General features: G+C 35.2%; 2 protein-coding genes and 1 long non-coding RNA gene across 7 annotated transcripts; 1 reads left to right on the top strand and 2 right to left on the bottom strand.

Moving 5' to 3' along the window:
- The first annotated feature begins 2,905 nt into the window (after window positions 1-2,905).
- On the top strand, window positions 2,906-7,432 carry LOC110703894 (transcription factor ICE1-like). The gene is made up of 4 exons (XM_021881675.1): window positions 2,906-4,230; window positions 5,792-6,010; window positions 6,443-6,613; window positions 6,922-7,432. Exons 1-4 carry the CDS (start codon window positions 3,025-3,027, stop codon window positions 7,024-7,026), a joined length of 1,701 nt encoding a protein of 566 aa, XP_021737367.1. The 5' UTR covers window positions 2,906-3,024; the 3' UTR covers window positions 7,027-7,432.
- A 3,510-nt stretch (window positions 7,433-10,942) lies between these two features.
- On the bottom strand, window positions 10,943-16,614 carry LOC110703892 (auxin response factor 2B-like). Of its 5 annotated transcripts, none has more exons than XR_002507791.1 (16): window positions 16,275-16,614; window positions 16,003-16,133; window positions 15,659-15,754; window positions 15,516-15,566; window positions 15,264-15,419; window positions 15,085-15,169; window positions 14,479-14,569; window positions 14,202-14,366; window positions 13,895-14,014; window positions 13,643-13,718; window positions 13,388-13,559; window positions 12,349-13,286; window positions 12,058-12,248; window positions 11,756-11,973; window positions 11,395-11,668; window positions 10,943-11,266 (listed from the first exon to the last, which is right to left on the bottom strand). XR_002507791.1 is itself a non-coding variant. In XM_021881672.1 (15 exons), the coding sequence occupies exons 1-14, from the start codon at window positions 16,378-16,380 to the stop codon at window positions 11,799-11,801; spliced, it is 2,553 nt and encodes an 850-aa protein (XP_021737364.1). In that variant the 5' UTR covers window positions 16,381-16,614; the 3' UTR covers window positions 10,943-11,668; window positions 11,756-11,798. The 5 variants fall into 5 exon arrangements, 3 of the variants coding, with proteins under 3 accessions (XP_021737364.1, XP_021737365.1, XP_021737366.1); XR_002507790.1 differs by having other exon boundaries at window positions 11,399-11,668; XM_021881672.1 differs by having other exon boundaries at window positions 10,943-11,668.
- Window positions 16,615-24,463: 7,849 nt separating this feature from the next.
- Window positions 24,464-27,109, bottom strand: LOC110703891. The gene is made up of 2 exons (XR_002507789.1): window positions 26,366-27,109; window positions 24,464-24,957 (listed from the first exon to the last, which is right to left on the bottom strand). It is a non-coding gene; the product is annotated as an uncharacterized LOC110703891 (long non-coding RNA).
- Window positions 27,110-27,639: the final 530 nt, after the last annotated feature.

Raw genomic sequence — 27,639 nt, 5'->3', positions numbered from 1 at the left:
TAGCTGAGCAGTCTCGGAATAGATGGGAACGAGATTCTTCAAAAGAGTGACAAAAGGCACATGTAGGATCAATAGGGTGCCCTCGGGTCGAAATAATGGCTGCTAAAGACAAAGTATTGTGTAACAATTTCCGACCAAATAGTTTCCAACAAGGCAAAATTTGCATGGCCCAAAACTTTCTCCACTAGGAAGAAGAGATTGAGAATCCGCATTACCCATAGAACCGTACCATTCCCACAAATATTAGCATAAGTTAGAGGTGAAAGTTCGGTGTTCGGTTTGGATTTTGGGCCAATCCAAATCCAAACCGAATTAATTCAGTTTTGAAAAATTCAAAACCAAATCCAAACCAAACTTAATATGAAACCGAACCAATCCAATCTATATTTGTAAAACCTACCTAATTCGGTTCCAAACCGAAACCGAATTTTTGATTGTTTTTTTTTTTAATCACCGAGTTCTTAATTATTATTTGCCCAGATTTATGTGAATAACAATAACAAAAAATTCAATTAAAACTATACTTTGCAGATCTATAAATTGAAGTACATAAACAGATAAATTACAATAAAATTTATACTTTGTAGATCTACAAGTTGAATTAAATAAAAGGAGTAAATTGCAATCACATTTATACTTTGTAGATCTAAGAATTGAAGTAAATATTATTAGATCTAAAAATTGAAGTAAATAATTAAGTTAATTACAATCAAATTTATGGCCTGACGGTATGACGGAGGTGTTGACGGAGTTGGTGAGGGAGGTGTTTGCGCACGCCGTGACAAAGGTGGTGAGGGAGGTTGTCGCCCAACCCTTGACGGAGGTGTTCGCGCACACCATGACGGAAGTGGTGAAGGATCGAAGATGTTTGTGCACTAACGGAGGTAGTGGCGCGCTGCGGATATGAGGGATCAGTACAAAGCTACGAACACCGCACAAACACGAACTGAGGAAGGTGGTGGTGAGATATGTTGATCGGACGGTGGTTAGGAAGGTGGTGGCCAAAGTGAGTGAGGTGATGAGGGAGGATTAGGGTTTTAGTGAGGAAGGTAGTGGCCGCAGTCCGCAGAAGTCAGAAGATGAGAAGAGTGCGTGAAAGGGAAATTAGGGGAAAATGGGAAATAACTTAGGGATTTGCTATATATATATGTTGGGGAATTGGGGAAGTGGGATGAGATTTCTTTGGGCTTAAAAACTTCGGTTTTTATTCCAGTTTTCGGTTTCTGGAAGCCCCAAACCGAATCCAAATTGAAATATTTTGGTTTCAATTTTTTGGAACTGATCCAAACCGAAACCCAAAAAAAACCAATTCAAATTTCTAATTCGGTTTGGTTTGGATCGGTATTCGGTTTTTGTCCATATTACTTTCACCCCTAGCATAAGTAGACTTAGTTGAGAAGACACCATCCCTAGTAAACTTCTAATAGATAAAGTCATCCATCAAACGCACCGGCCTGTCTAGCGAGAGAATTCTAGCCACTGTGTCAGATTCAAACAGGCCATGAACAGTCGAAGCATCCCACGTGTAAGAATGCGGATCAATTAAAGCTAAATCAAAGACATTATATCCTCAGACATGTTGTTTAATTATATAAGTGCCTTTTATTTTCTCAAGAAATTAATCATACTTTGATTTCTTAATCAAATGATATTGAATTCTTTCCTTTCACAAACCATTTTTGCTTGCTTTAAAATAAAACTATTCTGCATTATATTTATGAATTCAATAACACAATATACTAGAAAGTTTTAAGCATCTCTTATGGTTGTAGATATGAACTTGCTTAGTTGCTTGCAATTTTGAAAATTTCTTGTTACTAGCTTAACCATTGGAGCTAAAACAAAATGAAATTAGCTAGGGGCTGGCTAATGTGCTTGAGAAAAACCTTGCCAAAAAGAGTGGTTGATATATTTAAAGTGTTAATTACTAATGTTAAGTTCATACTAGTAAAAGCTGTCACTTTGTATAAGTTCAGACAAGATAAATTTGGGCAAAAATGATAACCAATGAGATATTACGAGCTCTATATCAAAATGAAACAATTAATAAGCCTAAGTAATGGGATGTTCATATTTATTGAACTGAAATGAACTAATTGGAGCTGAACTAAACTGAGCTAAAATAAATATTTATGAGAGATGGAAATTAGGAGCTGAAATAAACTGATTGGAGCTGAATTGAACTGAATTGAAATTAAGTTGAAGTGAACAGACCCTAAGATAAGCTTAACGACTCAAGCAAATCATGTTGAATAGCGTGATGAATAAAATACAGCCTAAGTCACGTTTATTACAGAGTAATAACATTCTTCTTATTTTCATTCATGAAAAAAAAATCATAATTTGTTAACAAAACCACAGAGTCACGAGATATTAATTTCTTTCCTTTCATGAACAATTTAGCTTTAAATTAAAGTTGATGGGCATTTATATTATGAATCAATAATGTAACATACCAAAAAGATTATTAATTTAAGTTTAGCAAAATTAAATAAAGTCACTAAGATTAGGATCATCTATATACAAATTAGGGCATGTTCAGTTCTTAATTTTCTTCTCTCATAAATAATTCAGTTCAATTCCAATCAGTTGATCAATTCAATTCAACTCAGCTCAATTCAGTAAATTAAAATAGACCCTTAATTCTATTAAATTTAAATAAATTACGATTTTATATAAGTTTAGATAAGATAAATTCATGTGAAGATAACAAACCGCGTGTTACTACAATGCCTTGGTAAAAATGAAATACTCGTAATTGATAACCATAAAAGGCAAAACCAATCAATGATTACAGTTTTTATAGTCCATAAAATACCCGAATAAAAAAGGCAAAAAAAGCCACTCAAAATCAGCACTTATATGCAACAAACTACTGTAACGTTCGAAGCAGCAGCAACAACACCATCATTCTACTTAGCTGCTGCTCTATTTAACTGCCCTGTCGCTCTCAATTCTCTTCCAATCTCTCTCAAAAAAAAAAATTAAAATCCTTTCTTTTTATTTCTCAAAAATTAAAAAAAAATGTTGTCAAGAACAAATTCTGTTGGCTGGTTGAATGAAAGAAATGAGGAAAATCCATCAGTTACATGGAACAGAAATCCTTGTGCTGATGCTGCTGCTGCTGTTGCTGTTGCTGTTGCAGTTGGGGGTAACAATGGCGGCGGCCGAGGCGACAACAGAGAAGAACTTGTTGATGGGGTTGATGTTGCTTCATTAGCAACTTTCAAATCAATGCTTGAAGTTGAGAATGAGTGGTATAACACTATCACTAATCCAAATTCTATTACTTTTTCAACTCCAAATGAGGGTTCTGAAAATTTGCTGTTAAATCATATTGATTCATCTTCATCTTGTTCACCTTCACCCTCTGTTTTTAACTCAAATTCTTACTTGTTTTCTTCAAAACCCACCATTTTTAACAACCCTTTAACTCAAGGGTTTGATCTTGGAAGTAATGGGTTTTTTCAGGACACCCAACAACAGCATCATCATCATAATCACCAAATTCCTGATTTGATGAACAGAGGTGTTGTTGGTGGTGGGATTTTAACTGGGTTTAGTGAATTTAGTACTCAAAATGAAATGGATAGTCCAAATTTGGGGTCTAATCCTCATTTTACAAGTTTTCAATTGGGAGAAAATGATGGATTTGGAGTTGGTTCAGGTTCAGGTTCCGGTTCAGGTTCTCGATTTCGAGGGTTTGACGAAGGGTTAGGGAATACAATGTTTATGAATAGAGCATCAAAGTTGTTAAAACCTCTAGATAATTCTGCACCTGTTGGTGCACAACCTACTCTTTTTCAGAAAAGAGCAGCCCTTAGAAAAAGTGGGTTTGCTAATAATAATAGTAATAATAATGATGATTCTGGTAATTTGGGTGGAAATTCTGGGTTGAATTCTGGGGAAAATTCTGGGGGTGATAATAATAATGATAAGAAGAGGAAATTTGGGAATTTGGGTGTTTTAGATAGTGTTAGTTTAGATGGCTCAGCTTTTAATTATGATTCTGATGATTTTACCGAGAATAACAATTTTAAGATTGGTGGAGATGATGGGGGTAAAAATGGTGGTACTAATTCCAATAATACTAGCACATTAACAGGGGGCGATTCCAAAGGTAAAAAGAAGGGCCTACCGGCTAAGAACCTAATGGCCGAAAGGCGGCGTCGTAAGAAGCTCAATGATAGGCTATACATGCTAAGATCTGTCGTCCCCAAGATCAGTAAGGTGAAGAATTTCTTTAATTTGTTCTTTTTTATCGATTACTCGTGATTTAGTTGATTTTTTTGAATTCAATTGTTACATGTTAGAATTATTCAAAGTTGATTTGTGCTATTATGATATCTCGTGAGTTTAGGCAGTAGACTAGTAGTAGTAGTACTATCATTGATGCTTGGACATTTCAATTTATCCAATCTATTTTCTAGTTGTTGAAATTGAGAGTTTAAAAGTTTGATATTCTTGGTACATCACATCATTGGTTGCAATGTAACGTTACTCTTTGGTGGTGTAAATGCATACTATATGAAAGTTAAGCATTAAATCAACTCACATGAATCTGGTGGACTTGTTATTTATTGTCTATACAAGTGGACCACTGTCCTAAAAGTTAAGTTACATTAGAAGAGACATCTACAACTTCTCTTCTTCAATCTTGTATGTATGTAATTTCATTTCCTAAATTAAGATAAAATTACTTATGTAGATCTTCAATTTACTAGAACTAGATTATATCATAACAAACCCATTTGGTTAATAATCATGTAGTACTTGCTTAGTTGTTTTCTTCGAGTTTAAGCTTAGGTGTTGCTTGCATTTACGCGTTTTTTGGTTCATTAATCTTGCTTGCCTTGGTAACGTAAGATCGAGCATTGTTTATTTGTAAAAATTTATTGCCACTTTAACAAACTTTTAATTATTAGGTTGTCTAGCTCACAATAGACTGTTAATGGGGATACGTACACATTTTATTCACATAAACCGTTAGCCTTGAATAAAAAAGATTAAATAATTTGCAAACATCCCATATAAATATTGTTTCAAATTTCAAACAATTTGAGTAATAAATGCTTACCAAGGTTATGGGGATTGCATTCATTCATTTCTGTACTGGTGTACTTTAAGAAAACTAAGCAGTACTTGTCTTATAAGAGTAACTATTACTTTTAGTAAAATAATCTTTGTTAGAGTGAGGAGGACAGTAGTGATAAATTGAATTTCTGGTATTGAGCAATATGATTTTATGGAAAATAATTTATGTAGTCTCAAAGAGCATAGGAAGCTAAAAATGAAGCTATTAAGCATCAATGAATATACTAGTATTTTTTAACACCTATTGACTCGTGATTTTATCATGGATTCCAAAAGTTTCATACATCATAACCGGTATTTCTTATTCAGCATATAAAAAGGCGGGCACATTTGGCTTTTTGTCCTAGTAGGAAGTGTTTTTGGAATATGGAACCAGGGGTTGGTGGTGTGTGTGTGTGTGAGAGTTGTACTTCTTAGACTCTTAGTGATAGAAAGACATTTTCTGCTGTGACATTTATGTAACTCAATGTAAATGCATGCCTGTTTTGAGCAAAAAGTACTATAATTGGTACCCTACATGTAAGATTCTTGCTTAATTTGGAGTAGAATACTAGAATAAGTGCTGAAGTTAAGAGAAGATGTAGTCAGATTTCTATATTGCTTGCTGATGTTAACAAAATTTTGCTGTTATACTTTTGAACTGACCAAAAGAAGAATAAAAACTTACCAACAAATGATGTATTGAATTCATTTACAGATGGATAGGGCTTCAATACTTGGGGATGCTATTGAGTATTTGAAGGAGCTGCTGCAAAAGATCAATGATCTCCACAATGAACTGGAATTGACACCCTCTTCATTGCCGCTGCCAACAAATTTCCATCCTTTAACACCGACACTGCCTAACTTGCCATCTCGAATCAAGGAAGAACTCTGTCCTAGCTCGTTGCCAAGCCCCAATGGTCAGCCTGCAAGGGTGAGTTTTTGGTCTTTTTTTCATGACTTTCCTTCATTAACCTTAATTACTGTACTTGTTTTCTTCACTAACAATACATGGAAAGTATTCCCTAAATTTAGTAACTTGTATTATCATAGTTTGTTTTGTGAATTAGCCTAAAAATTTGTTTCAGAAGTTTTCCAACCTTTATCTAGCTACTTAGTGTAATCTTAATGCCATTTAGTTGTCACAAAAATTTGTCTGCTGTACTGTTTTTGCGGCGTGCAGAGGCCAAATTTAAAGATCATGCTTCATTCTAATCTCCAACTATGACAACAACAATTTTAATTTACAAATTCATGTTCTGAATTCACAATAGAAGAAATTCTCTGTACTAGCATACATCATGTTTCATGCTAGGAGAGGAACAGAAAATCTATGTACAACCTTCTGAATTTTCTAATTTTGTAGATTGAGGTGAGGCTAAGGGAAGGAAGAGCTGTCAACATACACATGTTCTGCGGCCGCAGACCAGGTCTCTTGCTCTCTACCATGAAGACCTTAGATGGTCTTGGTTTAGACATCCAGCAAGCAGTGATCAGCTGCTTCAATGGCTTTGCTATGGACATTTTCCGCGCTGAGGTAACTTTCCCTTTTCTCTATCTTGTATTCATTTGCATCTGTGACTCATGAATTGTGTACTGGTTTAAACTAAACCCCCCTTTCCCAACCAAAAAACAGAGAAGCCAATGCCATGTCAGTAATAAGTACCTGTAATGAATTGAGTCATGCATCAGATTGTCATTCGACAAGATGATATTGATAACATGTCAGCAATAATTGTTGTAGTAGCATACGTCGTTTATCTGTTGCGCTTTCAGAGATCGTTTATCTGTTGCGCTTTCAGAGATGCATATCTCACTGATGGCTTTCATTGTTGTCCTTTTCAGCAATGCAAGGATGGGCAGGATCTGCACCCTGACCAAATCAAAGCTATGCTCTTGGATTTAACCACCTTCCATGGCTCGACAGTAGTGGGAAACGGCAACGTGTGAATCAAATGGTGACTGTTGTTTCAAGATTTGGATCCAAAGAAGATGATTAAGGAAGTTTGTTGTTTTCAAAACATGTTTGTTTTTACCCCCTTTAAGAACTATTTTTAGTTTAAGAGATATTTGAAGTTGTAATGGTGGTCAGCTTGAAGGCTTTTGTGCTATTCTTAGTTTGATCTACCTTCATTTTCATTTTAGGTGCTTTTGATTTTCTGGATTAGCTTATCTGTAGTTTTTACAATTTTAATAGAAGTAAACTTTTCATAAATTTCCAATTGTTTGGATATACCTGACCAAAGATGAGAATTTAATATTTACTCGTATATTTGGTATAGATTTTTCTCGAACTCTTTTAGATGAGATTTTCCATACATTTAAAAAGTCGCCTCTTTTTACTTGAAAAAAAAAAATAAAACGCCTCTAGTGTAGTGAATAAAAGGATAACAACCTGTCTTGTGTGCGACCGGCCACACCATGAGACCACTTAAAATAACCCCTATAACATTGATTAAGTAACTCCTATAATACCGATCAAGTAACCCCTATAACATTGACCGAATAACTCTATAACAATGACGAAGTAACCCCTTTAACACTGACTAAGTAACCCCCATTATACTAGCGAAGTAACCGCTATAGTGACTGGCCACACGGTACTTTGTGAAAGGCTAATTATCATTCATAAAATGTATTTTCTTTGTTTCTCCACATACTGAGTACTACTTGTTAAATATTGGGGAAAATAGTTCTCTTATTTTTCCATTGTATTTTTCCATTCATAATATTCAGCCACATTACAATATATATATATATATATATATATATATATATATATATATATATATATATATATATATATATAGACAATATGAATATATAACCCTAATATTCCTTATTATCTTAACTATTTAATCATCCGCTTTCAAATAATCACAAAAATAAATATGATCATAAAATCATCAAATTTCACTGTGATAAAGATGGTCACAAAAAAAAAAATCAATTCCTCGTAAAAGAACAAAAAATTAAATTGTGAACCCTCACAGTAATTCTCACACTATTATACGTTAATTATGAAAATAACGTATAAAATAAATTTAAAAAAAATCTTCACAATCACACACTCATATACGCAATCAATGAATAATGCGTACAATTGATCACTCCTCTAACACGAACTATCGTGTTTAAGTTTTTTTTTTTTTCCTTGATGGGAACGTTATTCTTTCCGAGCTTATCAAATATATTAATATAACGAGAACGTCTTTCTTTTCAAACTCGTTATATTTTTTCTTCTCCTCCACACAATCTCTTGTGTTTAAAGTTTTTCTCATTCTCTCACACGAACTCTCGTGTTTTTCATCCTCTTCTCTCTGACAAACTCTCGTGATTAAGGTTATTTTTGTTTTCAATCTCTCCTTTTATAGAAATTCTCGTGTTTTCCATCCCAAGATTCTCCAGGCTCTTGATACCATGTTAAATTATTAGAGAAAAGTTCTCTCTATATTATTTCCATTGTACTTTCCCTTCTATCATATTCCATCACATGACATGCACAAAGTCTTATATGTGGCTAGCCACATTGCGTGGCCAATTCACATAATCACATGTAAGACAATTAATTAAGTAATGGGGAGTTACGATGATGAGCAAATGGGGTACCTTAACGTAGGTAAATTACTTAAAAGAAAAAAATGAGTTACTTTTTATTTCTTAATTACTTGTTTTGACTCATATAATGAATTTGGGTTACTTTTATAGACGACATGGTTACCCTTATGAAAAAAATGAGGTTAATTATATATATAAATGAAGATTACTCTTATAAAACAATGGGGCCACATCGTGTGGCTGGCCACATACGAGACTTGCCCACACAAAGTCTTATATGTGGCTAGCCAGTATAGGGGATACTTTGCTAGCGTAATAAGGGTTACTTGATCAATGTTAAATTAAAGGGGTTACTTCATCATTGTTATAGAGTTACTCGGTTAATGTTATAGGGGTTACTTGATTGATATTACAGGGGTTACTTAGTCAATCTTATAGGGGTTATTTAAGTGATCACACGGTGTGGCCGGCAGCACAAGACGGCACAAACTCTTATATGTGGCGGACCACACCATGTGGCCAGCCACTATAAGGGCTACTTCACTAGTGTAATGGGGGTTACTTGGTCAGTATTAAAGGGGTTACTTCGTCATTGTTATAGAGTTACTCGGTCAATGTTATAGGAGTTACTCGGTCGGTATTATAGGGGTTACTTAATCAATGTTATAGGGGTTACTTTAAGTGGCCACACGGTGTTGCCGGCCGCACACAAGACGGGCTAATTCTTAATTTAACCCTAATATTCTTAATTATTAACTTTCTAAATCTATCATAATATATAACATACAAGTATATCTTTTCACAATAATATCTTATATGATATTTTTCTCATAATATCATATCACAATACATTCTTATCTCAATACTACATCAAACGGAGCATTCCTTAATGAAAACTTTGATAGTAAATCATTACATACTCCGCAATACATCATCATATGAAATCTTATCAGATTCATAGTGATTATTTTATAAATATTAACTTTATAACAAAAAAAAAAATCAATTTTCATTTTTACAAAACTAAAGATGTTCATGGTTTTTTTATTTTTTATTTTTTTGTTTGTTTACAAATGATGAAAAAGCCAGTAGATAAAACAAAAAGATTAGTAGACAATAAAACGTTGTACAAGGTCCAGTCCGACACAGTGGGACTATATATATGGACCAGGTTGAATTCTAAAAAGTTTGTACTGAAATTGAACTAAAATTCTATTGATTGTCAGATTTAAACTTGTATTTGCTCTAAAACTTTTCATACTCCCTCTATTTTTTTTAGTTACACTTGGATATCATTATCTTCACTAGTCGTCTAGTCACATCTCGATTTTGACTTGATTCTTTTATCAAGATTTTTAAAACAATGTTATTGTGTGATATGTTATTGGATTAGTCACGTTACATATATTTTCATAAGATCAATTTTTTACTTAGAAAAAAAAAATTAACAATCAAAATCATATCTTTGTATGTAACTTTCAAACTTTGCGAATCTATTATCATTGGACGCTCTATTGTAAAATTCTACTCAGCTCTATTGTAAAATTCTACTCACTGTGTAGAAGATACGTAGGGCCTATTCTCATACGTTGAAATTCAGTTCAGTTCTTAATTTCCTTCTCTTATAAAATATTCATTTCAGTTCTGTTCAGTTCCTAATTTCCTTCTCTTATAAAATATTCATTTCAGTTCAGTTTTGCTCTGCTCAATTCAGTTTAGCTGAGTTCAGTCAATCACAACAAGCTCGTAGTACTACATTGATAACGTATAACACACTTATGCATTAGAAATCCCCCTCGTGAAGATCTCCTAATGTTTTTCCTTTTTCTTACCACGTTATAACACACTAGATACTTGCGGAGTTACAGTGTACACGCAGTTTCTATACTATTTAATTATTAAATTACATGTCCAATTAGAAAACCTCAAGTACTATAAAAAAAAGACACCCGAAATTACCATTCAATATTAGCTTTTTATAGCTAAACGAGAAAACTCCTAATTAGAGAAACTAGGGTCAAAGAGACTCAAAGGAGAACAGCCTTAGAAACGCCAAAAGCAAGTTCCTAGGGTTACAATTTAATGTGAATGCTTAAGAGCCTCTACGAGAAGAGAGGTTTCAATTTGTTCACGATGGCTGCTTCAAAATCAAAAGGAGCCACAAGCCAGAGTAATACAAGCGAGATGCACAAGTACACTATGAGCATGCACCCATCGGCCTATTTATCCCCATTCGTAGGGTGCAAAGACGCATCCTACACCATACCAAAAACAATTAACCAAATTACAATATCTGTAAACAACCTAATAGAAGAAACCCAGGTGAATCTGCATCTATTTCTCATGAACTTAAATAACAAAATATACATAAAAATCCATTGACCTTTTTTTCACATTAAATGCTCTTCCAGTTCCTTAGTGCTGGAATTTTTGACAGGGCAAAGAGAGAATTATTAGCATAATACATTGGCCAATGCCGAGCATTTTTGTCCTACAAATTGATTTCAGGTGAGCTGCAAACACCGATCCTACTTATACAGTATACTCCTGCCAAGCATTTCACTACAACATCTACATGCAGCTGCCATCAGAAATTCAGAATCATCTGCTGCTATCTTACATTGGACTGAACCTGGAAACAGAGTTCATGTCCGATTCAACATGACAACCCAGGAAGTGAGATATATCGGCAGAATTGAAGCTTCAAGGATGAGAAGATATAATAGAACAGCTAAAATCATTAGATACGCAAGCACTTACTTACATTAAAAGGCTGGTCAGGGATAAAAACGGCTATTTACAAGATTGATTCGAGGCTGCAAGGCTAATAATGCCTCTTTGCAATTAAGGTATACATATATATTATGTATATGGAACACCAAAAGACTACAGAATACGTCCAAAATTGGGAGTAATATAGACGGACTATACTCAATCTTCCATCCTGAAGATGGCCTCAATGCCACACCTAGACCTGTCCCAACAAGACTACAGGTAACGCACATACTCCTATATCGATGCCAGCTCCAAGAATCTGCCAAAAAAACAATAGTAAAAAACAGTCAGGCAGCTAGTAAAAACTCAAATCATAGTAAAGAGTGATCAAAATATTGGACAATACCTAATTACACACCTAGAAAGGCTAAAATCATAAAGGTCATCTACTAATGGCTTTCAGCATTAGATGCTGATGAAGGTAGTGATTGCTTTGCTTCTTTTAAATCTGAACCGCCAGCAGCTGGCATATTCTCATCAATTTTGGAATTTTGCCTCGGCGTCATCTTCTGTACTTCCTCTTTTGTGTAGATGAGAATTTTCCGCACCATGCCACAGAATTCCCTGAATCAATTTGCAAATAAATTAAACTTCGGAACCAAAATTGACAAGTTTATAAAGCTATTTGAATAGAGAAGCAACACATACTGCCATGGATCATCCCCAACCAGCATCATATCACCCTCCTCATCAGTGTAGACAATTAGCCAATTCTTCTCAGGGTTCTTGAGCTCCCTGTTGAAATCAAACAAGCAATCCAATTCTTCAACCAGCTGATCATAGTTGTTAAACTTTGAGAGATCAACAGACCTGCCAAGGGCAATCCCCTGCTTTTGTACCTGAATTCAAGAAAAGTTAGTCATGGTCTCTTTGACACACTTAGAACTATAATGACCAGGGGTAAAAAGATATTGAAAAATGAGGTAGATCCTAAAGTACCTTAGTACAGCTCCTGGAGGAATGCCCTTGTCCTTTCACTTGTGCATCTCGGGAAAGTGATTGAGAGCTTGGCATTCTCTTTTCCTGCTCGCTGCATGCAGGCAAGTTGTCCATCTGCTTGGAACCCTTGGACTGTTCTGAACTTCGATCAGATTCACAATTGTACAGAGGATGCAACGTGGGAGTCAGAGGAGTTGAAGGCTCGTCAAGATGTCTTTTGCTCGAGGCAGAAAAGTCCTGCGTTGTAGAGCTGCTAATGAGGGGGATGCCAAATAATTTATAGTTCCCATCCTTCTGCTTGATAGGCTCGTGGTCATTCCGTGAGGGCTGCATTGCAGTCTCTCTGGTTGGAGCATGATTATCAAAATATGATTGGCCTGGGGGAGGCATTAGCCAGTTTCCATCGTGATTATCAATTCTATGACCACGAAGCATGGCCATGTCACTTAAGCCTCCATACCTCACATTTCCTTGGGCCTGATATGAGACATTGCTACTTGGTGAATGAACTTTCATATTTGATTCTGACATATTTAACGAAAGACTACCAGGCATCATGGACCAGGAATTTCCGAGCATGCTAAATCTGCCATCTTGATCTAATATAGTCTTTTTCATAGGTGACGTAGCTGCAGTTTGATAAGGCGAGTGAAATCCAGAAGCTGTTTCATTATGGACACCAAATGTTGACAATAGATCAGCATATGCTGGTTCAGGCCTCATGGATGATATCCAATTTTCATATGCATATTTCCGTGAAGCTTTGACATTGTCAGCTTTTTCATCATCGATAGAATTGGGCCACACATTAGGTTTCTCTGCATTTTCAGAATCATTGCTGTCCACAAGGTTAGGTCTCAAGGTCGGATATTCATGACCTTGCAAGACCCTTGAATACCCACCAACAGGTGAAGTGTCTGCTGCCACTTTAGACAAACCTGGTCACAACAAATCAATCAGCCAATAATGATAGGGATTTGGAAGTGAAATTGCCTCCTAATACCTATATGCAATGCAGAAAGTCCAAAGCAACAATTACCTTCTCTTGTATGAACAGAGGACTCTGAAGATTGAGTAACCACATTTACACGAGGTCGTTTTGCTCTACTCACTGGAAGGGGATTTATTGTTGGAGGAGTAAGAGCAGGTTCAGTTTGCCAGGGAGAGACCCTATCTGGACGAGGTATAGTGGAAGTTTCATCCCAGCGAACCTGTAAAAAGTAGCATTGCTTCAGTAGTTCCCAATAGGTCTACAATAATGACATTAAGCACCAGAGTAAAAGTAATGGCATACCTTCAAACACCTCCACTTAGAGTCTTGCCATCTGTGGGGATTGGCGTCTTCCATGCCAACAATAGTTCCTGTAAACCTGCAAATTCAAAAAAGAACAAAAATCAACTGACACTTTCAGCATATCACACAAACTGACATCTGAGGCAAAGATCAAAACATATACATTTCCTGTAAAAGTCATATAATAACAGTTCCAATATCTGCTCATACAGGAGAAGGATTACATCTTTTGCCAATAACTAAAAGATGTACCTTTGCTCTGGAGACTCTTCCCCTTCAAATCTCATCTTAAATCTCATCCCTATGGAGTACTGATTCTTCAAAGACTCCATGTATTGATCACATGGAACAATAAATTGAGCAGGACTTGTCCTGCAAGAAAATTTTATTCCAGAGGTAAGCAAGGCACCCCTGACTTATTATTCCAGCTGCAACCAATTGTCTTATGCAAGTTCAAGCAGACTAAGAAAGGGTAACAACAGTATGAAGCAAAAACACCACTTAGTCGACATGTTGATGGCATACAATTGGGCACAATCATATGACAATTTAAACATACCTAGGCTTGTAGTAAACGGTAAACATGGTCCCAGAGCTGATTGCATGCAATGCTGTTGCTAGAACTCCAAGATGCATACTGTGACTTGATATGACAGATGATGGCACAACACCCTGCTGCCTCATTGCACGCCTCACTCCAACACGGAGTTCACCATTCTCACCTCTAGGAAATAAAATAAAAAAATATATATATTTACAGCTTATGAGCTTAACATGAGCTTAGTCTCAAAGTGTAGCATATTAAAAAATAATCAAAATTGGAGAAGACAACAAACCTGAGAAAAATAAATGCGTCACCAGCCACAAGTCTTTTTGAGCTAACAAACACACTCCAGCCACTTTGTAGCAGATGCCTCCTGGGTTGACCTGGCAATCAAAAAATCAAGAAATTTAACAATGGACTTATGGACCTCTTACAAAATGAGCCAAACACATCACAAGTCCACGAGAATTGTTCAAATGTGTGACGAAGGACAAAAACCATCTAATTATACAACATCCCCAGAGAATCACATGTGTAATATAATGACAGGTGATTCTTGTAAATGATGGTTGAAGAAGTGATCCAATGATCAAAGTATCCCCAAGACAAACTTTTTTTAGATTACTTGTACCAGCAATTTTCAAGAGCACATACATGTATGGCGACGACAGTTCTAGCTTATCTAACTATGTCTACAATGAGACACCAAAAGGTAAGAGGAAAACAGAAATGAAACTAAACTGAAATTTTCACAGCATCAGTGCGGAGAGCTACACTGCTAAAAGTGAAATTAACATATTACTAAATTGGAAGAGCTACAAACATCAATAATCTGCTAAAGCACACCACACAGGACAGTATACTGCAAAGAAGAGTAGCCACTACAGAGAAATTCTACCTCGGAAAATATGCCTGAAACGCCATTCATGTCCATGTAGATCCTTGGCTACCAACTCTTGTGTAGGTGGTTGTCGAGACATATCCTACAATACAAAATCTCAAAAATCAATATAAAATCTCAAAAAACAAAAGGCAATCACCATCCATGGCAAAAAAGACAAAGCTATCAACACTCACCAAGGGTGGAAGGCATTCATCAGCATGTCGCCTAAGCACCGAGAACCCACCATGAGTACTCGTATCAGACGCAGTCAATGTCTTACAAAACGAGTGAACATGAAAGTGCGGTTGTGGATCAGGTGAAGTTCCCTTCTCTTTAACACTCTCTTCAGGCTACAATCAACAACAACAATAACAAAACTTAATATAATAAACACCCAATTTCTACAAAAGTCTAAACCAAACTTTCCATAAAAGTAGCTCACTTACTACAGGAAGTAACATCACTTGGGCGTATACTTCATCTGTCTCCGGTTCAGCCTATATAATTAATTGTAATAACATTCATTAACCATCATCTATATTACTAAAAATACAATCAAAATCACTCAAAACAACACACTAAATCTAACCTTCAATTGCACATCGATTACGCGACACAAGATCTTCCATGGTAGACTATAATTAGGCATTTGCTTATCAGCAGCTTGATTAGTAGAAGCCTCCACCTAATCAAACCCCAAAAACATTAATTTTTTACAAAAATTGACTGAGTAAACTACTGTAGCAACCCAAATTGACCAAGAAAATTATTCCAAAAACAGAAACAATCTAAACCCAGATCCGTTCTAACCAAGAACATCAATTATAATTTCATAAATTCCAAATAAATTGGTAAAAAAAATATTAAAATAATTTATCCCGGATATTTTAATTATTAAAAAAAAAAAAAGCAGATAATTAAGAAAAATCCAACCTGCTCAATATGTCCTTGAGGAAAGTAATAAACAAGCTCATTTGGACGAGGCACTGTCACCAAAGGACCAGCACAAGCATGCCACAACTCCTTATACAGCGCTGTTTCCGGATCCACTGCACCCCAAATTTCTATCATTTATTAAACAATTCATTTTAATTAATTTAAATTAAAATTAAAAATTGTACTGTACTTATCATACACCCTAATACACCAGATCATAAACCCTTATTACAATACATTATATCCGCCGGAAAACTCGCCGGAATTACCTTTTCCGGTACCTCCGCCGACGCCGGCGTGTGCTTGTTGGTGTTTTCCTGCTTTGTTCGTCGCTTCTTTCGTCGCTTTCATCGACGCCACCTCCGATGAACTCATTTTTTATACCAATCAACAAATCAGTAGTTCAGCTGTATTCACCACCAAAGATCTCTCATCTGTTCTTCAGTTACCAAGTAGTGATGAGTTGATAAGAAGGAGAAAACGAGAAAAATGGAGTGATTTTTTTAATCTAAATTTACAATTAATTTTTAGAGAGAGAAATAGGGGAAAATGGAGGAGAGAGAAAGAAGAAGAATGGAGGAAAAAAGAGAGTTGTGAGGTCGTCAAAAAACGGAGGGAATAAAGAGTAACAATGGTCAAGAGTAAAGAGAGAGAGAGATGGAAACGGGTGATAGCCGGTGAGAAAAAAAGGGTTGACCGGGAACAGGCGGTAAGAAGTGATAGATGCCGGCACTTGATTGGTTGGGGATTTGGGGGTAATCTGCCCATTCCTCACTACAAATCCACACTCTCTATTTCATTAATTAATTACGTTATAAAGAGGACTACTTTTAGGGGCCGTTTGGTTGACAGAAGGGAATCGGAATGGAATGAACAAAGGGAATGAAATGGAATGGAATGGCAAAGTGAAAAATTTGGAAGGTTGTTTGTTACAAAAACCAGGGAATCATTCCCTCCACCACAGCACCACCACCACAGCGCAGCTCCGACCGCCGCCGAACCCTCACAGACCTCCGCCGACCGTCGCCGACCCATCCCCGAGCATCGCCGACCATCCAGCCCCCATCGCCGACCGTCGAACTCCCTCCCCGATGCTCCAGCCCCCCTCCCCGATGCTCGAACTCCCTCGCCGACAGTCGCGCCCCCCTCGCCGACGGTCGCTGACCCCTCGCCGACCCTCCAGCCCCCCTCGCCGACGGTCGCTGACCACCACCGACCACAGCACCACCTCGAACTCCCTCCCCGATGCTCCAGCCCCCCTCCCCAACGCTCGATCTCCCTCCTCCACCACAGCACCACATCGCCGACCACTCCCCGGTGCTCGCCGAGCCTCCCCGACCACTCCCCGGTGCTCGCCGACAGTCGCCGTCCGACCACCACCGACGTATATGGGTGTTAGTGTTAGGGTTAGGGTTAGGGTGGGTGGGGAATGGAATGGGAAAGTGGGGGGGGTGGGGAATGGGGAAGAGGGGTTTTGGGGTATTTTGAAAAATGAAATGGGGGAATGATTGAGGGAAAAAGTGGCAAACAAACAGGTTGAAAGGGAATGATTCCCATTCCCTTTCCTGAAACCAGCGAACCAAACGCACCCTTAGTTTACTTTAATACTAATCCTTTCAAAGAGTATGTTTTTATTAAGGGCAAAATTAATAGGGATAGTCCTAACTTTTAGGGCTGTTTTCGCTTTTCAAGAGTATCATTTTTTTTAAAAAAAAAAATTTTACTCTGTCCTTTTTTATTCTTTGTGTTTTTCTTTTTCATTTTTCATAATCTTATTTAAATTTAAATGTAATTTTAAATTATTAGATCCTGTTCACTTTACCTTAATTAGTTTAGTAAAATTAAATTCTATTTAGTAAAAATAATTTCAGTTTAATAAATCCGTAAACTTAAAGATGAAATATAATAGAAAATTAGTAAAAAATAATAATAATAATAATTTCAGTTCAGTAAAATTAATTTCAGTTCAATAAAAATAATTTAACTTCAGCAAAAATAACTTCAGTTCAGTAAAAATTATTTCAATTCAGCAAAAATAAGGTGAAGTGAACGGGACCTTACTTTGTATGTTGTACTTGATATTCTCATTTGGAATTTCGAAATTATTCATAAGATGCGAGAATCTTCTAAATTATTCTTAATGTATAAAATATAAAGTTGGGTCTTGTTTATTTTGTTTCAATAAATAATTTATTTATATACAATTATTATACTTCCTTTGTTTCCCTAAATGTTACCTACGTGCTTGCATTTTATGCGGTTTTTAACACACTATTTTGACAATTAATTTTTTTGATTGTGCATTATTAAAACATTTGTTAAAATAGGGTTAGTGGGAGAGAGAACTTATAAAATAATGGTGGTCCTTTCTAAATATAGAAGTGTTGCGGTCAATATGAAACGGAGCGAGTATAAAAGTTGATATGTTAAAAAAATTCATAACAATATACGAATCTAATAAGATCCCCAACTTGATATTGTTATTTCCTATAAATACATAATTAGACATGGTCAAGATTATAAATCTTTGGCCTTGTGAATAGTAAATGGGTAGAAGACATAGTACATCTTACTAATATGCAATTAAAGATATTCATGGTCAATGTAAAGCATTGACAAACATGTACAGTTAAAACGAGAAGATCATTGTGAAACGACAGGAGTGTGGTATTTCTGATATGATTTCTATACTTCTTACACAATTAGAATTTAATATGGTTTTGGTTATTTCTTATGCGGTTCCTATAGTTTCAATGAATTATATTGTACATTCTTTATTTCAAAATAAGTATTTCACTTTGACATATAAATCTATCAATACTCAATAGACAATTTTGATTATTAAATCATGGTATGTTCTAATTTACTGAATCGAGCTGAGATGAACTGATTGGAACTAAACTAAACTGAACTGAATATAGCTGAAATGAATTTTTTATGAAAGAAGGAAATTAGGAGCTGAACTGAAATGATTGAAGCTGAACTGAAATTTAGCTGAAGAGAATAGACCCCTAATACCTTATTATATTCAATTCAACCAATTAATAGACTCAACTCAAGCTGTATTTAATTTCTTTCATTGTTCATCATCTAATTATAACCTACCCTAAACAAATTAAATTCAAATCAAATTAAACTAAAATTAAACTCAATTGAATAACATGACATTAAGAGCATAGAGATTTGTTGTGAGACAATTTACTTACCTCCATCCGTTAATTGTTATGTGCTACTTAGGGGTATTATTTATGAGATATAAATTAAAATATTGTAAAGTTGCACATAAAATTTAACGGAGGTAGTATTTTTTTTTTAATAACAATTGTTATTTTCCCAAAGCTAAAATGAGAATATCAAAATACCAACCTGAGATATTTTTAAATAAGTTAGGATCGATTATGGTAAAGAATAAAGATCCATAAAAGTAAAGAATATTGGAGAAAATCAAGTTTATAAGGTTGATTTACTTAATTATTTACAAAATTTGTAAATCAGCCACCTTTTTTTTCAAATAGATAAAATGACAAAATACCCCATTCACAAGATGAAATGACAAACTAAATTATTAGCGGAAATGACACTACTGAACTACCCCCTAATTTACAACTTTTTATACTACGTAAATCAAACTTATACACTGACCCTAAAATAATATGGAGTACAATAGAACACCATTATTGGTTTGGTTTTGGTGGGTGGTTAGTTTTTGTTATTTTTGATAGTGAGGTAGTTTAAGTGCTTAACCATGGTTACCTTATGTTTACAGATTTATATCATCTTTCCTTTATTTCCCAACCACCAAATGTTACCATAAATAGTGGGTTTGTTTCCCCTTCATTTGATAGTTTTAGCTTTTATCAAAGTTTTGTGTCTTGTTTAATTTGGTAATATTGAGAGTTAATGTGCTGTTGCCTTTCCATAAGGCTAACAATGCCATACAAGGTTACACTCACTTGTATTAGTAAAGGTTGTTGGGTGCATCTCTTTAAATAAATATCTCTTGGGTTTTTTCGTATTATCACTTGCCTTTATTATAGCCTCTTCCCATTTTTTCAACCCTAATTTATTTTTATTCTTACTTTGACGCAACTGTTTTTCCTTGGTCTACACTCATTTACTAGGGGGGTAATAAATACTTACTCCGTAGTAGAGTAACACTCCACTTGTTTCTTTAAATCCAGTACTCCAATCCCATCGTTTTAAAATAAAGCCCCTATTTGACTACCACAGTGACCCTGTTCTTTAGAGCTGCTCTGCTTTGTCCTACTCTGTACTGTTCTACTCTGCTTTGCTGAAATCTGCTCTGTCCTACCCTGCTCCGCAATGTGTGGAACTCTATCCCTGCTCTGCTGTGCTCTGTTGTGTCCTACTCTGCTTTGCCTAGAAACTCAAAAGAACGGGATTATCAATAGGTGTCAATAATTAGTAGTCGTACATCGAATAGAGTTTTAGGGCATGTTCACATTTACGAAGTGAACTAAACTGAATAGAGCTGAAATGAATATTTTATGAGAGAAGAAAAGTAGGAGTTAAATTAAAGTGAAATGAATAGAGATGAAATGGATATTTTATGAGAGAATGAAAGTAAGAGCTGAACTGAGCTGAACTGAACTGAAATTAAGCTGAAGTGAACAAGCCTTTAGAAAAATTATATAGGATGGTTTGTTAGCTAAATATTAATCAAAACAAATGAGAACAAAGTGTCACAATTAACATTCTTTGTAAATAATGCTCATATATCTTATAGCAATGGCTCGTACATGCATGAGGTGAGATCCAACTTAGATCAAAATCTAATAACCCTATAGCAAAGTAGTGAAGAAGTAGCTATAATTGTCAAGGTCACAACTCACAAGTGGAGTTTGTGAGTAAGCAAAGCGATTAAAACACGTAATTAAAGTCGAACCTACAAGCCATGTTAACTTTTGTCCTTGGTAAAACCATAAACACCATATTTGGGCAAACATAAGCTAATGAAACTTTTTAATTCCGTAAATGTTTTGCTTAGTATACAAAGGACCACAACTTTCCCTTTGTAATATGAGTAACTATCACTCCCCATTAATTTTAAGTACCCTCTACTTCCAACAAGACGTAAAGTATTATTTCACCTTCAATTATTTTTCATACCCAAATACTATGGAAGTTATACGATGCTTTGAATTAGCACCTAGCTTTTTTACGTGACACGCATTTAGAACATTTAAATTGGACGTGATAACATTTTAATCATCAACTCAATAAAAAGTCTTTGGATAATTACTTGGCAAATCGAGCTTATTATCAAAAACACTTGCTCTCGTTCTCTTGGCTCAAATTCATGGAGTTTCCAGCACATCTACCAAGAAACAAATTGCACAATTGATTAGATACCTAATGTAAGCCATTTAGTATTTGATAATATGGATATATATATATATATATATATATATATATATATATATATATATTGATGTTTGTAATAAATCTAGTGTGTGTACTAATTTTTTTTATTTAGATTCATTAGGAAGTTCCCTTGTAAGTGATTGAGCGGAGGTTTTCTAATGATTATTTATCTTGCCCAATATAAAAAAAAATACACTTTAACAATCCCAACTATGGGCGATTTACCTACAATAATCCCAACGTTTATTTTCTAATAATTCTAACTATTAGGTGAGTTTTCCTCCAACAGTCCCAAAAATCGGTTACCTGCTAAAAGGGTAAACTTTTTTTTTTAACAAAAAAACGCCACATGTCATAACATGATTGGCTTAATATAAAAAAAAAAACAAAAGTCATCCCAGCCACCCCCTCCTCCCTTCAGCCACCTTACATTCACCATGAAACCCAGGCCATAGCGGCTGGCTCAAACCCTTTTTTTCACCCAACATCGCAGCTCCGCCGCCTCCACCATCGCCTACCCCATCCGACCGGCCGCAGCAGCGCAGCCCCACCTGAAGAACACCTACGAAACTCCCTTCTCTCTCCTTCTCGTGCCTCTTTCTCTCTCCTCCGCTGACGAACACCCACGATTCCACGAACACCCATGAACATCCACGAACACCAACCGAATTCTCAACGTCGACCTCATCTTCAACCTCCAGACACAATCCACGCCTGTGACGACCTTTAAGGTGGTCAAATTCGAGGGTTGGGCTCTCGTTTTGGGGATTGGGGAGGGTTGGTTGAGCGGTTTCAGGGGTTGGGGTGGGTGGTAGAGGCCGACCGACTATTTTCGCTGGTTGGCCGGCCGATTTTCGGCGAGATCGAGGGTTATGGTTAGGGTTCCGGCGAGGTTTGCCGTTTGGGGGTGGGGGAGAGAGTGGCTGGCATTTTGGGTTTTTATTATTTTTTTTAAAAAAATTGACCAATCACGTGTTGACACGTGTCATGGTACATGTTATAATAGGTCGTTGACTTTGTGTTTATTGGTTGGGACTGCTGGAGGAAAACTCAAGGCATAGTTGAGATTATTAGAAAATAAACGTTAGTTGAGATTATTGTAGGTAAATCGCCCATAATTGGGATTATTAAAGTGTATTTTACCCAAAAAAAAAAATGGCTTGAGCTTAATTGAATCATAACAAATACTCCGTACTATTAATAAAATAGATAATATGTTTTGGGAATATCTTTAATTATTATACACAAAGGTTAGGAATTGATGAAATTTCTTAAAAATTCACATGTGAATAGCTTAATTGAATCATAACAAATACTCCGTACTATTAATAAAATAGATAATATGTTTTGGGAATATCTTTAATTATTATACACAAAGGTTAGGAATTGATGAAATTTCTTAAAAATTCACATGTGAATATAATTGTTGTCATACTGAAGAAGGGCAAAGAAAATGATTAATATGAAGTATATAAAATTGGCGACCTACCCTACCCAGCATCAATTGGTTGATAGCGAGGCAACAATGTAGTCTCTAACATTGATCGAGATGCGCAATTTAAGAAAATATTGAAGAATTTAGATGGGTATAAATTATACTTCGTAATATGATAAAGAAAATTGTAAAAATTGAGGGCGAGGGGTTGTATATGAAAATTAATAGTATTGAGTGTCCAAAAATGTGTGAAGTAATAGTTATCCCAAGTGCTTGAAATGTTTCACTCTTTCAGGCTTCTTAGCATTGTTTGAGAAAGAAGTGATTCGAATTGTTTTGAATCAAGGGAAGGTTTAAGACTTGAAGAACATTTTAGTTGGAATAGGGTTTTTTATTACAATTAGGCCTCGTTCTCTTCATCTTATTTTTGCTGAACTGAAATTATTTTTACTGATTTTCTATTGTAATTCTTCTTTAAGAAAACTGAATTTTACTGAACTGAACTTATTTTTACTGAACTGAAATTAAATTTACTGAACTTAACTTAATTTTACTAAACTGGACTTAATTTTACTGAACTGAACTTATTTTTACTGAACTGAAATTATATTTACTGAACTGAACTTAATTTTACTAAACTGAACTTATTTTTACTGAATGAACTTAATTTTACTGAACTAAACTTATTTTTACTGAACTGAAATTATTTTTACTGAACTTAACTTAATTTTACTGAATTGAACTTATTTTTACTGAACTGAAATTATTTTTTACTTAATATTATTTTTTAAGGTGAAAAGAACAAGGCCTTAATCTTATTACTCAAGAGTCAAGACTTTGCTTGCTGAACACAATCTATTAGTTAGTGAATATTCAGTATTTCCGATCCAAAGGTTGAGGATTCTTTCCTTAATGGGTTTTTAAGCAAGGGAATATTTGTTGACTAAGGGAGATTGTAATTGTGCTATTTAGGTGATGAATTATTACACATACTAGCATAGTGCCCGTGCGATGCACGGTTTATAAATCAAATTATTAAGGAAAATTTGCAAATTGCAGCCATTTAAAGTCCGTATTTTGCAAATTGCAGCCATCACTAGTAGAAAAAGGCTCATTTGCGTCGCTCATTTATAGTGTATTTGCGTCGCTCATGTCGCTTCTATGAGCGACGCAACTGCTCGCGACGCAAATGATTTAAAAGTCATTTGCGTCGCTCTTTTATAAAGGAGCGACGCAAATGACTCTTCTGATAAACTTCTTTTTTGTTATTTGCGTCGCTCCTTTATAAAGGAGCGACGCAAATGACTCTTATTTGCGTCACTCCTTTATAAAATAGCGACGCAAATGACTCTTCTGATAAAATTCTTTTTTGTTATTTGCGTCACTCCTTTATAAAGGAGCGACGCAAATGACTCTTCTGATAAGCTTCTTGTTTGTTATTTGCATCACTTGTTTATATAGGAGTGACGCAAATGACTGACTAGACAATACAAAATTGCTATATTTGCGTCACTTGTTTGTTTAATGAGTGACGTAAATGAGGTGATTTTTTTTTAATTATAATAATTGCCTTGTATATGTTTGTAGTACCTGTTTTCCTCACTAGTGGTATAAAGTAATATGCTAACGCTAATATAATTGAAATTAAAATGCAATATTATTGAATAATGCAAATGTAAATTTCGGCAGAGTCTCCTTTGTAATTTGGCCTACCCATAAAATTGGGAATGACGGCATTATATTAACAACCTGTCCACTAATTTACATCTCAATATCATAGACATTATACTCATCATCCCAACACCAATTAACCAAATTTCATTTCAATCCTATAATCCAAAACAAGAGTCCAACATGCGCTAAGTTTACAACAAAACAATATTGACCTCTTCATCATTAATTAATAAGTATAACACAAGCACCAAACCAACCCAAATGTTGGTAAATCAAATGCGTTCATTTCAAGCCTAAGAACTATAACAAAATAATCCAATAAATAATATGGAATTTGAAGCCAGCGTAATTCAATTTAGGGACAAAATCTTCATTTTCCCTAACACGATCGAACAAGTCCATAATGGAAGTCCACTTCCTTTTTCTCTTGCAAACAGTTTAAATAAAGTCACCAGTTCCTGATATCAAATACAATTAATCAATAAACAATCAGAGTTGAGAATGAAGGATCAAAGCAACAAAATAATATTCTACAATTATTTAAACAACTACATTACCTTTCCAAGAAAATACTAATAGTTGTTCCTCTAATTAAGTATACTAGCAGAGGAATAAAGGATTGATGCCAATTATTTGCAAAACCTCTTAATACAAAAACCAAGAATGGCATTTATACGATTCGATCAGGATTTTCTTAATACAAAAACCAAGAGGGCCACCAAAATTAAGGCATTTTCTTTGGAGTGCCGTGAAGGGGAATATGGCAGTGAAAGATCGACTAAGGTATCGTCACATTACAACTAACGCTACTTACCAATTATGTGGTGTGAATGAAACAATTTATCACACTCTATTTGAGTGTGTTGTTGCAAAGGAAATTTGGCATTACAGTGAGTACAAAACCAACCTGGAAGATGCGCCAAATGATAATTTTGCAGAGCTATGGTTATGGCTTTGTAAGAAATATGATGCAGAAGTAGTTTGTTCTATGGCCGCACTGATGTGGGCTGCTTGGAGAGGGAGGAATTTAATCATGTTTCAAGGTGAGAATCCGAATAGTGTGCTGCTGGCTGCGGGGTTTGCAAGGATAGTTCATGATTACAATGGCTATGCTAAAAAGGTTCTGCTGCCCCCCTCTGTTCTGAGACAAAATGATGCTGCTACAAGCTGGAAGAAACCGTGCCTTGGGTGTGTTAAAGCAAACTCAGATGCTCATATTCTTGAGGGGTGTAAGGCAAGGCTAGGAGTGGTCGTTTATTTTTAACACAACGGCCTGGTAAAATTATTTCAATACAAACACTATGTCATAGTTTATCTTTTCACGGCCAAGTATATCATGGAACATTTTTTAGCTAAAAAAAAAATGGGAAAGAGCTTCTCTTAGTAGTAGCAGGGGAAAAATCAACCAGAATGAGCAGCAAAACATAAAAATTAAAAAAAAATAATAAAAAAAACAGTCAGATTTAAAAAACTGTAAAATGAGCAGCAAAACATAAAAGAAAATACAGTCAGATTGGAGAAAAATCAATAAAATAGTAAAATCAAAATTCACCAAATCAACTACATAAATTCACCAAAACAGAACCAAAATAGTGAAATCAACTACATAAATTCACCAAAACAAAACCAAAATTCCTTAGAATCGAGTATAAATCCTATATTTGATGAACCCTAAATTCGAATATGAACCCTAAATTCGAATATGAACCCCAAAAAGCTGTTATTTATAAGCATGCTTGTAAAACTAGAATTCGTGCAAAAAACAACAACAAAATAGGATTAAACTAAGTTAATTTAAAATTGAATCCAAATATCTATGTAGATTGAAGTGCATGATAAAAAAGAAAAGAGATGAAGAGGTTTTACCTTGCTTGAAATCGATTTTGCATATGCAACTTCAGCAACAATAGAGCCAAAATTCCATATTATTGAGTACAAACCCTAACTTTCAATTGTTATATTGCTCAAATTATAATTAAGGTAATTTGCTCGATTTTTTGCAATTGAATTTCGTGGGGATTTTGGGTAGATTTTTTGCAAGAAAGTAGGGGATTTTTGCTCGGATTTGCTCGAATATAAGGGGTTTTGCCTCACATTTCCTGGGATTTTTGATTAGTGGTCAAATTGGTAGGTTATGAAGACGAATTTCTCGAGGTATTACTCTTAATTCGCTGACGTTTAGGGGGTTGAACAGCAGCAAAGCAGCAATGGGGAATTCAGGGGTTTTACCGATCAACTTTTTGGGGTTTTGATGTTGAATTTCTGGGAATTTTGGGGTTGAATTTTCTAGGGTTTGGAGTATTGAAGTTCGAACAGCAGAAGGCAGCGAGAATTAATATAAGTCGTAATGGTCATTTGCGTCACTCAGTAAAGAAAGAAATGACGCAATTGACTCACAAAGGTTATTTGCGTCACTTGTCAATAAACGAGTGACGCAAATAACATTGTTATATGCGTCGCTCCTACTTATAAAAGCGACGTAAATATAAATAAGTTGAAATATGTTTGACATTTGCGTCGCTTTATAACAAATGCCCGACGCAAATTACTTATAAGGTTGTCAAAATATCTTATTTGCGTCATTTGTTTCTATGAGTGACGCAAATAAGGCGACGCAAATGAGCAATTTTCTACTAGTGCATTTAAATTTTTTTTTGCAAATTGCAGCCTAAAAGTTCGTATAAATTGTAAATTGCAGCCCGATTCAATTTTTTCATCGGATTATATGTTGAAAATTCTTCATTAAGGTTTTAGGGGTCATTTTAGCTCTTAGGGGCCCGAATTGAGCTCGGAATTAGCAAAAAAAAATAACGTAATTTGCAAAAAAAAAAAATAAAATTAAATGGCTGCAATTTGCAAAATACGAACTTTAAATGGCTTCAATTTGAAAATTAAAGGATTTGGTTACTAATGGTCAATAAAAAAAAATTAAAGGAACGTTATTTGCATAGTATTTTATGTTATTTAAATTTCTTTTAATTTTTTATAATGTTATTTTATTCAGCGCAGTTCTGGTGCGGCTGGCTGCACGGTGCGGCAAGGTGCTATATCAGTAACCCTTCTAGTAACCCTTCAAGTAACCCCATTTAAGTAACCCCTCTAGGAACTCCCCAGACAAAGTAACCCCTGACTGACTTAGT

The sequence above is a fragment of the Chenopodium quinoa genome, unplaced genomic scaffold (genome assembly GCF_001683475.1).
Source record: "Chenopodium quinoa cultivar QQ74 unplaced genomic scaffold, ASM168347v1, whole genome shotgun sequence".
Taxonomy (NCBI): domain Eukaryota; kingdom Viridiplantae; phylum Streptophyta; class Magnoliopsida; order Caryophyllales; family Amaranthaceae; genus Chenopodium; species Chenopodium quinoa.
The sequence above is the reverse complement of the archived record's forward strand: the minus strand, read 5'-3'. Positions and strand labels throughout refer to the sequence as shown.